The sequence below is a fragment of the Heptranchias perlo genome, chromosome 4 (genome assembly GCF_035084215.1).
Source record: "Heptranchias perlo isolate sHepPer1 chromosome 4, sHepPer1.hap1, whole genome shotgun sequence".
Classification (NCBI taxonomy): Eukaryota; Metazoa; Chordata; class Chondrichthyes; order Hexanchiformes; family Hexanchidae; genus Heptranchias; species Heptranchias perlo.
The window spans coordinates 33,683,885-33,700,186 of NC_090328.1; the positions used below are offsets into that span (position 1 = coordinate 33,683,885).

The 16,302-nt window shown below is 41.3% G+C and overlaps 1 protein-coding gene across 3 annotated transcripts in view; it reads left to right on the forward strand.

The window, feature by feature from the left end:
- mrps27 (mitochondrial ribosomal protein S27) overlaps positions 1 to 16,302 on the forward strand; it is a 71,709-nt gene that overhangs the window by 32,982 nt on the left and 22,425 nt on the right. For all 3 annotated transcript variants that reach the window (XM_067982743.1, XM_067982742.1, XM_067982744.1), the window contains exons 5-7: positions 5,735 to 5,849; positions 13,512 to 13,590; positions 14,713 to 14,828. In XM_067982743.1, coding sequence (XP_067838844.1) covers positions 5,735 to 5,849; positions 13,512 to 13,590; positions 14,713 to 14,828 — 310 coding nt within the window. The remainder of the gene's footprint in view (positions 1 to 5,734; positions 5,850 to 13,511; positions 13,591 to 14,712; positions 14,829 to 16,302) is intronic.

The window sequence follows — 16,302 nt, forward strand, 5'->3', positions numbered from 1 at the left end:
AAAAAATGAAGATCATGACCTTTTAAATAACCCAGTAAATGTGGTGGAAAGTTTATTCATCCATACAGAGGAACCAGTCATGAACCTGACTGCTGGTACAAATTCGCTCCAGGCTTTTAACATCACGACTGCTAGAATGTGACCCAGACTGCTGTCAATTGATGTTTGAGTTGGCAGTGTGTCTGCGTTTGTCACAAGCTGGCATTTTTTATTTTGGAAAAATATACATAGACAGCAATGCTGTCCATCATTAGTTTAAGAGCATTCTCTCTTCCCACCCGCCACCCCTCACCCCTCCACTGTCCACCAATCCCGTGTCTGCCAGTTGCAGTATTTAATGTTGCATCATATTAAAGGTTGGCATAGTGCAATCTTTTGTTATCCACCAATATCAAACATGTATAAATAACACTGCTGGCTCCCAGATATGTGAATATTGGTATCAGTAGTGAGAACTGATTGATTTAATAAATATTTGCTCACCACGGTGAGGGATGTTAAAAGGGGCACCTGGTGTCTGGTACAGCACAAGCTGATTCAGAATAAAGCTCCCTGTACTCTGACCCAACAATGTGCCTCAGCCCCAACCTCAGAAAAGCACCAATGTGACATTGTTTCCGTTTTCCACTTCAGCTGTCCTGTGGCCTTTGAGTGAAATTGCCAATTACTGCTGAATTAGAGACCATTGTGTGCTATAACTGGAGTAAGAAACTGCCCAAGCTCATTTCATGTAAGACCCTTACAGCCAACAGACTGAGGAGTCTTTCATCCCATCAGTCTGGGTTGAATTTGTACATGTGTTTTGGAGATGAAAGACCAGTGCATGCTGCTGCTTTAAACTACACTTTTGAACTTCAGGCAATCTGCTGTGCTGCCATTCAATTTGTAATGACTAATTTTAATTTATGTCAGCCAGTCGTTTCTCACAGAAACCCATTAGCAAAGTTGTTTTTGTTTGCCTGACTTGGATTGTACACTCTCTGCAATGGGAACACACCACTCACCTAAGCCAAGAGAACTTAGACGCAGTTTGGCTTAGAGACCCCGAAGTGTAGCTAGGCATATTGCTAGCTGGCTAAACCCATGCAGTTTACCAGCACACAGCACTGGTAAGCTTTCCGTTGCTTGTCCAATTAGGACCATGCTAGTTATTAGGGCATTGGATTTCAGGGTTATCTGAAGCTGACTAGTTGACATCTCTCTGGTGGAGAGACATGTGCAGGAGCACTTGTGACATAATGATTGAAGAAGAGATGACTATTAATAACTAAAAATGTCAGCAGTAGTTATAGGAAGGTAAATATCACCACATTTATACATTTGAAAATATTCTCCTTCCTTCACTCAATAGTGATGCAAGAAGACAGTATTACCCTGGGTGTCCAATTGTGTAACTATTAGAAACGGAATGTATGTACAGAACTGTTACAGCTAAAGAGGTTGATGATATGTTTCCGTCCCAAATCACCAGCTAACATCTTCGTTGTGACACAGTGGTTTTCATGAGCATCTCTGGAACAGCAGTATCTCGAGTAGCAAATGTAATTTCCATGCCTGAGAGAGAGATTGCTGCCTTTTATGGCTATGGGTAGGCTGAAAGTTCAGAGTAAAGATTATGCCTGCTGAGTTGATTTAGACAGAAAAAATGAACACTAATATATCTCTCACATATTAATCCACCTTTACACTGTCACTACTATTACAAAGTACATCTTTAAGAGGTGACAAATTCTAATATTCATATACAATGTTTGGCATTATTTGTGCAGTATCTTAAAAGACCATTTTCTGCTCAGTGAGACCATTTTCTTCACATCTATACATGGAGGTTAATAAGATAATTAACACCTGTTCCAGAGATTACGGCTGAAATGTTTGATAGCCATTTTAAAATGCTTTGTTTTTTTAAACCAACCTAGCATTTGCATTTTGCTCTTGTATATTTTATAATATTCCAGGCCTATCTAAGCTGTTACACAAATAATGGCAGTGTTTGTATATGTACATTAGAATTTGTCAGCTTTTAAAGATGTATTTTGCAATACTGCTGGGAGTGTAAAATTAGATTAATATTTGAGGGATATTTTATTAGTGTTCATGTTTTTCTGTCTAATCAACTCAACAAGTATGATCTTTGTTTTTGTCTCTAAACAATTACTATCTAAAACTTTTCACTAATTGTAGATTATAAATTAAGAATTAAAATATGTGTGTGAATTAAGCTATGTGTGTGAATTAAACTGAGGCACTACCTTGTGCTGCATTTATGTTGCAGAACCACTTCCACTTGAAAACATTCTTTTCGTATTTGCAGTTTTGAATAAATTTATGGTAGAAAACTAACCTGGTCTGTCCTGTTCCAACATTGAATGGTGATAGATTGGGATGAATGGTGATAGATTGGGAAAAGGGGAGGTGCGACAAGACCTGGGTGTCCTTGTACACCAGTCGCTGAAAGCGAGCATTCAGGTGCAGCAAGCAGTTAGGAAGGCGAATGGTATGTTGGCGTTCATTGCAAGAGGATTTGAGTGCAGAAACAGGGATGTCTTACTGCAGTTTTACAGGGCCTTGGTGAGACCACATCTGGAGTATTGTGTGCAGTTTTGGTCTCCTTATCTGAGGAAGGATGTCCTTGCCATGGAGGGAGTGCAACGAAGGTTTACCAGACTGATTCCCGGGATGGCAGGACTGACGTATGAGGACAGATTGGGTCGACTAGGCCTATATTCACTAGATTTTAGAAGAATGAGAGGTGATCTCATCGAAACATATAAAATTCTAACAGGATTAGACAGACTAGATGCAGGGAGGATGTTCCCGATGGCTGGGGAATCCATAACCAGGGGTCACAATCTCAGGATACGGGGTATGCCATTTAGAACCGAGATGAGGAGAAATTTCTTCACTCAGATGGTGGTGAACCTGTAGAATTCTCTACCACAGAAGGCAGTGGAGCCATGTCATTAAATATATTCAAGAAGGAGATAGATATATTTCTTAAGCTAAAAGGATCAAAGGATGTGGGGAAAAAGTGGGAACAGGGTACTGAGTTAGACGATCAGCCATGAACATTTTGAATGGCGGAGCAGGCCCGAAGGGCCGAATGGCCTATTCTTGCTTCTATTTTCTATCATTCTATGATTCTATGGGAGTGACCAGGAAAGGAAGGGCGATCAGGAGGGGGGGCAATCAGCAGAGGGTCGAGTGAGCAAGCGGGACAGGAGTCGAGGGGGGCAATCGGGACATCGGGATAGGGGGCCAATCCGGACATCGGAAGGAGGAGGCAATCGGGATAGCTGGATGGAGGTCGAGGCGGAGGTCAGGAGGGAGGTAGATAGGGTAGATACAGTGCTCGTTGACGTACACTGGCTCCCAGTCCGGTAACGCCTTGATTTTAAAATTCTCATCCTTGTTTTCAAACCCTCCATGGCCTTGCCCCTCCCTATCTCTGTAACCTCCTCCAACCCTCTAACCCTCAGAGATCTCTGCGCTCCTCCAATTCTGGCCTCTTACGCATCCCCAATTTTAATCGCTCCACCAGTGGCAGCTGTGCCTTCAGCTGCCTTGGCTGTAAGCTTTGGAATTCCCTGCCTAAACCTCTCCTCCTCTCTATCTCTCTAACCTCCTTTAAGATGTTCCTTAAAACCTACCTCTTTGACCAAGCTTTTGGTCATCTGTCCTAATATTTCCTTATGTGGCTTGGTGTCAAATTTTGTCTGATTACACTCCTGTGAAACACCTTGGGAAGTTTTACTACATTAAAGGCGCTATATAAATGCAAGTTGTTGTTGTTGTTGAGAAAGGTAGGGGACTTACCCACTGGCTTCTGTAGTTTTAAATTGAAGGCAGCAAGGACATCTGCCCGAAGCCTGCAAGGCATTTTTTAAATATGCAGATTGGACTCCTATGACATCATCGGGACCCAAGTGCATTTTAACCTGAGGTCTGAGCAGGGGAGCAGTGGTGGCTTTCCCACCAGGCCAAAGCTCTCGGGAAGTGGAAATCTTTTAAAGTTTCTTTGTGGGCCAGGAGTGCACCGCCAGGCCTCACAAGGAAACCTTGGGCTTTTCCTGCCCTGGACATCCTTTCTCCTCCCTGGACCATGATCCCAGATGGACCCCTCTCCTGAAGACTTACCTTAGCGCCGGCAATCGTTTCTTCTGGTCCCTAGGATTGACCTCCTCCCGCCCTATTTTAAAGGTCGGACTACCACTTCCCACCGACTTCCTGGCTGTTTTGGTCAGGAAGGCAGCCAGCAGCGTGCTAATGAGGCCTGGCCTGGTTAAAATCAGCTGATCCTCCCTGCTGTCATTCCCAGACAGACCAACCGCTTGCTAAATCCACCCTGGGGTTAAAATCGACCCCATAGAGTGACAATATGGTTTACCTTATTTTAATTCACCCTCTCCCACCAGATAATGTGTCATCCTTGGCTCAGTGGTAACACTCCCATCTGAGTCAGAAGGATATCGATTCAAATTCCACTCCCAAGACTTGAGCACGTTATCTAGCCTGACACTCCAGTGCAGTACTGAGGGAGTGCAGCACTATCAGAGGTGCCATCTTTGGATGAGATGTTAAACTGAGGCCCCGTCAACCTTCTCAGGTGGATGTAAATATGCCATGGCACTATTTGAAGAACAGCAGGGACGTTCTCCCCAGTGTCCTGGCCAATAATTATCCCTCAACCACCATCACTAAAACAGATTATCTGGTCATTATCTCATTTCTGTCTGTGGGGCCTTGCTGTGCGCAAACCTGGCTCCTACATTTCCTATATTACAACAGTGACTACGCTTCAAAAGTACTTCATTGGCTATAAAGCATTTTAGGATGTCCTGGAGGTCATGAAAAGCACTATATAAATGCAAATTTTCTTTCTTTCTTTCTTTCTTTCTTTCTTTCTTTCTAATGATAGACCAACATTGACATTGCATTAGAGAGAGTACTGAGGAGATTTACAAGGATATTGCCAGGACTGGAACATTTTAGGTATGAGGAAAGATTGGATAGGTTGGGGTTATTTTCTTTGGAACAGAAGAGGCTGAGGGGAGATTTAATTGAGGTTTATAAAATTATGAGGGGCTTAGATGGAGTGGATAGGAAGGACCTATTTCTCTTAGCAGAGGGGTCAATAACCAGTGGGCATAGATTTAAAGTAATTGGTAGAAAGATTAGAGAGTAGCTGAGGAAAAAAATGTTCACCCAGAGGGTGGTAGGAGTCTGGAATTCACTGCCTGAAAGAGTGATAGAGGCAGAAACCATCATTGCATTTAAAAGTACTTGGATATGCACTTGAAGTGCCGTAACCTACAAGGCTATGGACCAAGAGCTGGAAAGTGGGATTAGGCTGGATAGCTCTTTTTTGGTCGGCACAGACACGATGGGCCGAATGGCCTCCTTCTGTGCTGTAAATTACTATGATCCCTGTTGTAAAACATTCTAACCTCCGAGAACTCTCTGAATAAAGACATTGCTGGAAGATGGGAATGAGTCAGTATCTGTAAAGAACATATCTATTTCCAGCACTTTTTGTTTTTATTGCAATTAATCATGTTTGATTCTCAAATGCAACAGGATCTTGTGCCCCTCGCTTTGGTTTGTAGTCAACATCTGATCCAATGTTAATCCCAAGTTGTGTTTGCCTGAAGCATAAGTTTAATTGTTTTTATTAAAATATTAACGGACATTCGATTTGAAACTTACTTCATCTTCACCTCCTTTTAAATTTCAGGTTTCGACATAGTCCAAACTGCTGGTATCTAAGAGATTGGACTATCCACAGCTGGATTAGACAGTGTTTAAAATATGATGCTAGGGACAAGGCCTTGCACACCGTGAAAAATCAGGTACAATTGGTAAACTATTCATTGGATAAATATGCATTGCAATCTACATCATTTTATGAAAGTATGAAAGAACTTATGGAAAGCTCAGTATGGAAAAATAAATATCAAAATGGATTGACGATTATATTTTTAATTCTGTTTCAGTACTCCCTGCATTAGTCTGAAAGATATGTCAGAAGCAATTTATTTGTAAATATTTGATCTAAAAGTGATTAATTTTTCATAATGCAAGCCATAAACTGTAAATCATAGAAGAATCATAGAAAGGTTACAGCACGGAAGGAGATCATTCGGCCCATCGAGTCCGCGTCGGCTCTATGCAAGAGTAATCCAGGTAGTCCCACCCCTGCCCTATCCCTGTAGCCCTGCAAATTTTTTCCTTTCAAGTACTTATCCAGTTCCCTTTTGAAGGCCATGATTGAATCTGCCTCCACCACCCTCTCGGGCAGTACATTCCACATCCTAACCACACGTTGTGTAAAAAAGTTTCTGCTCACGTTACCTTTGGTTCTTTTGCCAATCATCTTAAATCTATAACCTGTGGTTTTTGACCTTTCCGCCAATGGGAACAGTTTCTCTCCATCTACCCTGTCTAGTCCCTTCATGATTTTGAATACCTCTATCAAATCTCCTTGCAACTGTCTTTGTTCCAAGGAGAACAACCCCAGCTTCTCCAGTCTATCCATGTAACTATAGTCCCTCATCCCTGGAATCATTCTAGTAAATCTCTTCTGCACCCTCCCCAAGGCCTTCACATCTTTCTAAAGTGAGGTGCCCAGAATTGGACACAATACTCCAGTTGTGGCCATACCAGTGTTTTATAAAGGTTCATCATAACTTCCATACTTTTGTACTCTATGGGCATGATATTAGGAGGGAGGCGGGTTGCCAGCGGGAGGGGTCGACTGGGCGTGTGGGTAACCCGCCCAGTAAAATGGGTGGGTTCCCCACACGATCGTAAGTAAATTGAAGCCACTTATCTTGGCTTCCGGGTTTCGCGCTGGAAAGCTGCATAGCGGGCGGACTGCGCACCCGCATCATCGGCTGTCAGCTGGAGGAACTCTATTTAAAGGGACAGTCCTCCACTGACTGATGCTGCAGAAAGGAGCCAAAATTACAGCATGGAGCAGCTCAGGGGGAAGGCTGCTCCCAGGTTTAATGGTGCCTCACTCCAGGTCCTACTGGATGGGGTGAGGAAGAGGGGGAGGATAGAGATCTTCCCCCTGGCGATTGGGAGGAAGTGGCCTGCTTCTGCCACCGTGAAGGCCTGGCTCGAGGTGGCAGAGGAGGTCACCAACATATCACGCACCTGCATACAGTGCAGGAGGTGCTTCAATGACCTAAGTAGGTCAGCCGAAGTGAGTACACTTACTCATTCCTTTACACTCCATCTGCCACATCACCACCCCGACCCCACATCTCCTTCTGCAGTGCCAACACTACTCTATCACATCACTTCTCACACCCACTCATCTTACCTGCACTTACTCACCTCGCCAGTACTCATCCCACCACTACCACTCAACCCAATCCTCATACAATCTCATGGCTCTATCTCATACTCACCCTCTGATGCATCTCTTTCACGGTCAGCCTCACCCAACCTGCCACTACCTGTGCTGCAGCCACAGGGCATGCATCACATATGTGTAGTAGTAAGCGTAAGGCAAACTTGTCGTGAGCATGGAGGGGATGCATAAAGGTGTTTGAGGGTTTGTCATGGTTTTTACTTACATTTAATTTCTGATCAACTCACATTACATATTATACTGTCACCACTACTGCCACGTCTTGGCCATTCTTGACTGGCTTGTGCAATAATGCCCTTTCATGAGGTTCTCCATGAACACCCTTGATGCAACCCATTGGGTCACCCTACAGTGGGTGTATGTGTAGTTGCACGACTACTTTGTGCAGGTGCTTGTTGCGCAACACTGTGTTGTGTAGCTCCACGTGGCGGAGGTGAACGCCACGCCTGGATGCCAGGCGAGGCTGGTGATGTTGGTCGTCCTCCAATGGAGTGATGAATGCAGCAATGGAACCCCCCCCCCCACCTCATCCTGACGGTGTGAGTGTGAGGGGGTTCACAAAGTAGGTAAATGTGTTTGGACAGCAGAGTTTAGGGTCTGATTTAATAATTTGGAGTGTGGAGACAACGGTGAGGCAGGCAAAACTTTGTCTGAGGTGACAGAGTGCCCTGCTGCAATGAATGAGGGTTTACCCCGCACCTGTTAAATAGACCTTTGCAGCTGCTGCTGGCTGCAACACGTCTGTTCAAAAAATCTAGCAGGTTAGTTAAACACGATTTGCCTTTAACAAATCCGTGCTGGCTTTCCCTAATCAATCCACTCTCGTCCAAATGACTGTTAATTCTGTCCCGGATTATTGTTTCTAAAAGTTTCCCCACCACTGAGGTTAAACTGAAAGGCCTATAATTGCTGGGTTTTATCCTTACACCCCTTTTTGAACAAGGGTGTAACATTTGCAATTCTCCAGTCCAGAAAGACCAGGAAGTTGTTTAAAAGCTACCATGAATAACCTGGTACGCTGAACTTAAAGATTAAACAAGATGTGTGTATCATATTTCCACCCAGAAACTAACTTGAACTTCGTTACGGTACATTAAATTGAGTCTCTGGTGCATTCCCAAGGTGGGGTTTAGCAACAACAACAACAACTTGCATTTCTATAGTGCCATTAATGTAGTTGTAAAACGCCCCAAGGCCCTTCAAAGAAGCATTATCAAACAAAATTTGACAACGAGCCACATGAGATATTAAGACAGGTGACCAAAAGTTAAGTCAAAGAGGTAGATTTTAAGGAGCATCTTCAAGGAGGAGAGAGGTAGAGAGACGAAGAGGTTTAGGGAGAGAATTCTAGAGCTAGGGGCCTAAGCAGCTGAAGGCACAGCTGCCAATGGTGGAGTGCTGAAAATCGGGGTTGTGCAAGAGGCCAGAATTGGAGGAGCGCAGAGATCTCGGAGGGTTGTAGGGCTGGAGGAGGTTACAGAGATAGGGAGGGGCCATGGAGGGAACTTGAAAACAAGGATGAGAATTTAAAAACGGAAATAAAGCAGAATAATCCTGATAGCCTACTTAAAGCACAAAATATTTCCACCAATAGCAAGAATCTGACCATGTAGCATGCAATCCTGCACTGCGTTATCACTCACATAGGTAGCATCACCTCATTTTGAGTCATACAATGCAGTTACTGAGTCAGAACTTATTGCTACCAATTTTCATAAAGACCAAGTCTATGTGTTATTTGCACACTTCTGTATATGAGCTTCCAGAGAATTAAAGATAACTTTAAATTGCTAGATTTTCTACTCACACTTGACTTCATCCAAACTCTTAAGCTATTTTTTTTGTAACAATTGTAAACTTCATATTCTGTACAGCACCAGGTATATGACTGGAGGAATTTTTGAGATTTATGCAGGCAGGAGACTGGAATTCTGATTATCATAACTAAGGCTTTTCACAATTTGGCTGTAGCAGCGGTAGTGCACCAGAAAGCTATCCCTAAGTAACAAATAGATCCTAATATTTTCCGACAGGTTTCCTAACATCCCGAAGAGGATTTGTAGCTTAAAGATCATAACCTAGATAGTCCTTTTTGTGATAAGATTACCACTTTGTTTGAAGAGAGAACAGTGTTCCCATAGTCAGTACTTGGAATGCAAGAAGGGAGAGAATAAAGTAACCAACGGTAGAGACAGCAGAATTACGAACCTACTCCTAAATTTCCACCATTTATTCAATCTCAGAGAGTGACCTTAACAATGCAATGTTGCACTGGTAACTTATGTTAATAAGTGGCTCAACTGTTGTGACATTGTACCACAGGGTTGGAGAGATTTATATTAAAGTCACCTTGTTCGTACCTGGCTCGTAATTACAGCTCAAGTTGATTTTCTTCTCTTTCCTCGCTGGCAGGAGCCACACTTCTGACTCGCACACCACCAGTTTTTTTTTATTTGATTGGCATTAGTGGAAAATATGCTCAAGGGAAAACTCACTGCTTGTGATGACTGCTATCACCTATCAAGAGGTGAATCTGCATCTATCACCCCTTCCTGGGCGCCTAGTTTTCTCCCGTTCTCTTCAGAAGGCATTAACTTGTGCTGAGGTAAAGTTTCATGGCTGACGGTTGTCCTCCGCTACCTCACCCAAGTAGCTATTCCTCATGTAAGCACAAATAGTCAGTGCTGCCGGACTTTTACAAAGGGCATTACAGCCAAACTGTATCCCGTCCTTGCCCGATTGCTACGTGTACACACATTCCAAAAAGGGTCAGTCAATAGTGATAAGTAATGTGAATTCTGGCTAACTAAAGTTACCTAGGAATTCAGAATCTAATTGTAGTGACTTTATGGCTACCTTATTTGACATTAGATTATTCAATACAGACCAGAGATTGAACCTGAGACTTTAGGTGTATATACTTCATTAGCACATCAGGCTGTGGATATACCCAATGGGCCACTGATAAAAACTATAATTTTCGGTAATGATGAAAGGTAAAGTCAGTAAGTTTATCTTTCATTTTAAGAGCTCCAGAGTTGCCCGCATGCCCCTTCTATTCCTCATCTACTTGCTGTTCCTTGGTGACATCATCCGTAGACACAGGGTCAGCTTCTATTTGTAAACTGGTGACCCCCTATTCTATTCTCCACCATTTCCCTCAAACCCACAACCATCTTTGTGCTAACAGCATGCTCATTTGACATTAAGTTATGGATGAACCAGAATGTCTTACAGTTGAACATCGGTAAGACTGCAGCAATAGTGTCAAAACCTCCACATGCATGTTATCAGCTCCCTTCCCCTACCTGGCTGCTCATTCATGCTGAACCAAGGTGCACGCAGCCTTGTCATTCTGTTCAACCCAGGGCTCAGCACCTGCACTTTTTCTCCTCTGCAAAGTGACTTGGGATGTTTTGTCATGTTAAAACACTAGATAAATGCAAATTATTGTTTTTACATTTTAATGTCACTAGACTAATGTTTAAGACTATACAACAGTTTAATATGATTTTAATTTTCAATTGTGGTTGACAGAAAATAGTATGTCTGCAATAATTAGAAAATATATTCAAATGTAATTCTCCCAAGTGCTGAACCTATATTTGGATTTTTAAAAAACAGGCAATTTATCTTCTAATGAATTTTATTTTAGACCAAAATATTCAGGTTGCATGCTTAGTGGTCATAACTTTTTCATCTAGAGGATTCAAGTATGATTTCATTTTATCATAGTGACTAATTATAATACTGAAATGTGAAACAGATGTTTTCCAGTGTCAGATTTTAATCCTTTTTTCCAAATTACCATGTACTGTGCTATGCAGCAATGTCAGCAGATTATCCTGAGTCCTGTGGTGAGTTAGTGTGATCACTGTAGTAGAATGCTATAGCTAACTGTTTTACACTAAAACCATTTAAAAATTGGCATACTGTCTTTTCAATGTTGCTAACAGAATTTCTGACACAGATTCAATAACTAGAATTTAAGATAAAGGGAGCATTCTCAATAGGAATCTGGAATACAGAATCTGCTTTCCACTACATAGTACATGTATTAATTAAAAAAAATATATAAATAATTTTGTTTTAATATTAACTATTACAGGCTTCGAGGAGAGGTTGTTTAACTCTTAGACTTGCCAGGTGGTTAAGGGAAGCTCTTGTCTTCCTAAGCTATCCAGGTCTCTTTTATCAGCGTGACGACTCATGGACTGAAAGTAAATACGAATGATACAGTAATAAAAAGGGTTCTTAGAATTCTGCAGCACCCCAAAGTGGATTTCTGTAGCAAGCCCAACCAGATTCTGCAGCACATATTTATGTCTTCCGAAAAGTGTAACTGCAGAAAACTTTAAATTAAAAAGCATAAGTTTAGTGAATGGGACTTGAATAAACTTACAGTCCCTGGTGAGGAAATGAGGAAATGGAGAGCACCGATGAAACAAGTGCTGAAGAAAATGCAGCAGCCTCCAGGAGCAGAAAGGTAAACCGAGACCTGGAGCAGCCAGTCTACAGCCACCCCAGCCAGCCAGCAGTCAGATTTTTAATTAATAATATGCTTTAAATGTACAACTATACAACTTTACATTGATATTGAAGGCATCACTTAAGCCAAAGACGACTGACCCCTTAGATTTTTGCCATTTTACAAATCTGTCCATATACTGGCTAATATAGGATTGCAAGCACTATCAGATACGTTTTCCTGTCTTTACAGAAGATGGACTGAAAAGCACTTTACTGAGAGGAGGCATGATTGCCAACCAACAAGTTGGTTTATTTTACATAAAATACATGAGTGAATAGAATAGTTTTCATAGTGATGTCGATTATTTCCCTATGTTCCTCGTTTCATGAAAAGCAATAAAGACATGTTCGCACCAATGCTTACTTTCAAGTTAGCTATCCCGAAGCTAATTGGCCCTGTCTTTTCTGTAAAATGCAACAAGTTTTCTATGTATGATCCTCAGGTCACACTATTATTTAACTGGGTATTGGGCAATAAAAGGTGCACACCCAATCGAAAAGGATGCGAGGTCCACTTGTGGGAGTGACCAGAGATGCTAAACTCAAGAGAATATCTAGCACAAAACCCAAAGATTTTGTAATGGCTATCTGATTTAAATTATTGCTCACTTTCCTTGTAACTGGGATGTTAACAGAGCTTTGTGTCATAGTCCAACAATAATAACTATTGCATTTGATGTTTATATTCATTCTTCTGTTCAAATTATGTTTGAGGTTTATCATTTGCCTTCTGTTCACAGACTCCTGTTATAGAAAGAATATCAATTGAGTTGTATTACAATGTTTATCACCAGACTTTTTTTTGGTTACATTTTTCACTAACAAAAATAATAATGCTTGTGGTTTAGCCGATGAATTTGACCATGACAGACTCGATCATTTTTTAGAAAAGCATTGCTTCTGCTACTAAGACAGAATATGCGGCCTTCTCTAATGATAAATCAATACATTCTGAAAGGATTGCCTTGTATGATTGTAGGAGACTCGGAGCATATTGGAGAAATTGATGCTTCATTTATTTCATTGCGCTACTACTGAAGGTAGCCTGAATTTGGAAATAGCATGGTAAAGTAACAAAGCCAGTGCTGTTGCCTCAGCAATTCTGAGAACCAACGGCCATTGGACAGGCCCCAGTGTAGTTTGACTTGCAAGAGCTGAATGGGTCAGCCCAACAAAGTATTTTCCTCTGATTTTAAGAGAAAAAAATCTAAATCACTTCACATGCTCAGATAATATACCCACATAAAATTGACTGTTAATAGATTTTCCTTGCAGGGATCAAATTGGTGAGGAGGTGGTGCTACACTTTTAAGTGAGCAAGATTTGGGAATAGAGAACATGAGCCTGTTTAGTGGTCAGTGCAGTACCAAACTGAGTTGCTTTGCGAATGAGACAAACAATCGAGGTGGATCTTGGGCAACAGGAACACAGGTTGAGTCTGGATGATTTAGTGTTCCAGTGCAGCTTGTATTAAATCAGAAGGAAATGTTGTATAGAGGTTATTAAAGGATGCAAAGTTTATTTTTTAGAAGATTCCTTTGATTTGAATGTTGGAAATTTAATTTTTCTCTTTTGGACCTGTAACTTTCAAATCCTTTTACAGGTGCAATATGGAATTTTTCCAGATAACTTCACGTTTAATCTACTAATGGACTCTTTCATTAAGGAGGAAGACCTTACGAGTAAGTGAAGAAAGTTAATTGTCTTATTGTAGTTTGTATATTTAAAACAACTGTCTGCTTTGAGGGGAAAATGCTGCCTTGTCTTTTATCCCCAAATTGTTCATTGCACAAAGGTTACTGTTGTGCTAAAAGCCTGTCTTTGGAATTAAATACCATATATACATTTAATATTGTGTAAGATTGCTGTCATTAAAATCTCTTTAAATTGGTTGATGATACCATATGTGGATATAATTATTAAATGTCAGTTCACTAATGGCAATGCAGTGCAATTGAATATCAATATACCCTGCCATGGAGGGAGAGGATGTGACATTCCATCCACAGTTATTTACACACTAAATTACTGACCTCAGCTGCGCTATCTTTGGAAGGCCCCAAGTGGAGACCAGGTGTTTTCCCCTGTGGATGGAGAAGTCACCCTTACCCACTGTCAATTTCCTAGCTACTGGTTATTGAGTGAAGGCTGAAAGCAGTCCACCCATCCATCCACCCTTTTGGCCAACCAAGGTTGATACATTAGTTGGAGTACATTCAGTATGGCTGATGGCTGTCCTCCCTTTCAACTATCCTAGATCATTTAAGTCTTTCTTTCCCATGGTTAAATGTCTCTTCCATTCAATATAGTTGCAAAATGCATCTTCAAACAAACAGGGACAATTAAATGTTCATTTAAGATTACTTGTTTGGGGTTGGAGAAAGGGTTGGGATGCACAACAATGAGCTGTCTGACAGTCTCAGCATTTAATTAATAAGAATGATGAAAGCTCTCCCCAGTTGTTCTGTAACTATAAGCTCTGAATTTTATGGTGCTGAGCCATGTCTTCACCACTGTGTGCTGCGATCAGTTTCATTCGTACAAAAATCTGTAAAACTGATTGTGTTAACTATTATGCGAGACCCAGCTTATGGCAGGGTATGTAACTGAGAATCATAGATGGTTCTCTACTCCATTGTAATTATTTAAATTTTTTACAATAGATTTATAATCTTGTACATAATTAGAAGGAGAACGAGTGTGCAATAAATAGAATGTAAAAGAAATGTTTTTGGCTTCAATCAAAAATATTTTGTTTCTAAATTGAATGAGATTGACTCATGAAACTGTTACTCTCTTTACAGATGCACTAGCTGTTGTCGATGAAGTGATGCTACAAGAAGCATTTGATGAGCAATGTACACAGCTTCTTTCCCTTTATGTTCTACATAAATATCTACATAATAAGCCAGAATTGAAGGTAAAAAGAACATAGATTTTCTTAATAGTGCCCTCGTTATGAAACACACATCCTAGCTCTGATAAGGTAGTTGATTTATGGTGACAAGTTACAAAGGAATTTCTTTTCTCCCTGGAAAGACAGTTTGAATTCTGCATGTGTCTGCACTTTCATTAGTTAATCACCTTTTGGCTGACATGTGAAGGAGCATTAAACCTTCAGTAGATCTTTAGTATTTATGCTTTTAAGAGGAAGTTAGATAAACACGTGAAGGAGAAAGGAATAGAAGGATATGCTGATGGGGTTAGATGAAGAGGGGTGGGAGGAGGCTCGTGTGGAGCATAAGCACTGGCATAGAACAGTTGGGCCGAATGGCCTGTTTCTGTGCTGTACATTCAGTGCAATTCTATGCATTTGTTTCTTCTGTTCAGGCAACTGGCAGGTCATTGCGGTGGCAAAAGAACAACTGGGGGGATGGCGATAGGAATCTTACAATTATATGGAACTCCAGTTTGTAGCAAAATGTTTGCAGTGTAACTGCTGGATCCTAATAAACTAAAGCTAAACCTAAAGTCATTGTAATAGTCTCAATGTGTACAAGGTTGAATATGCAAAAATTTCCATAAATGGAAACTGTGACCTTAGCAACTATTGTATAGGTGACCTTCACATGCGTAAATAAGAACATAAGAAACAGGAGCAGGGGTAGGCCATACGGCTCCTCGAGCCTGATCCGCCATTCAATTGGATCATGGATGATCTTCAACCTCAACTCCACTTTCCCACCTGATCCCCATATCCCTTGATTCCATATCCCTTGATTCCCTTAGAGTCCAAAACTCTATCGATCTCAGCCTTAAATATTCTCAATGAGCATCCACAGCCCTCTGGGGTAGAGAATTCCAAAGATTCACAACCCTCTGAGTGAAGAAATTCCTCCTCATCTCAGTACTAAATGGCCAACCCCTTATCCTGAGACTATGCCCCTAGTTCTAGACTCTCCAGTCATTGGAATCAGCATCTACCCCGTCAAGCCCTCTAAGAATTTTATACATTTCAATGAGATCACCTCTCATTCTTCTAAACTCCGGAGAATATAGGCCCATTCTACTCAATCTCTCCTCATAGAACAACTCTTTCATCCTAGGAATCAATCTAGTGGACCTTTGTTGCACTGCCTCTAAGGCAAGTCTATCCTTCCTTAGATAAGGAGACCAAAATGGATTCCAACATTTTCTAAATGATTGATGTCACGCTAATTGGCCTGTAGTTCCCTGTGTTCTCTCCCTCCTTTCTTGAATAGTGGTGTTACATTTGCTACCTTCCAATCTACTGGGACCGTCCTAGAATCTAGGGAATTTTGGAAGATCACAACCAATGTATCCACTATCTCTGTAGCCACCTCTTTTAGAACCCTAGGATGTAGGCCATCAGGTCCAGGGGATTTGTCGGCTTTTAGTCCCATTAATTTCTCCAGTACTTTTTCTTTACTAAT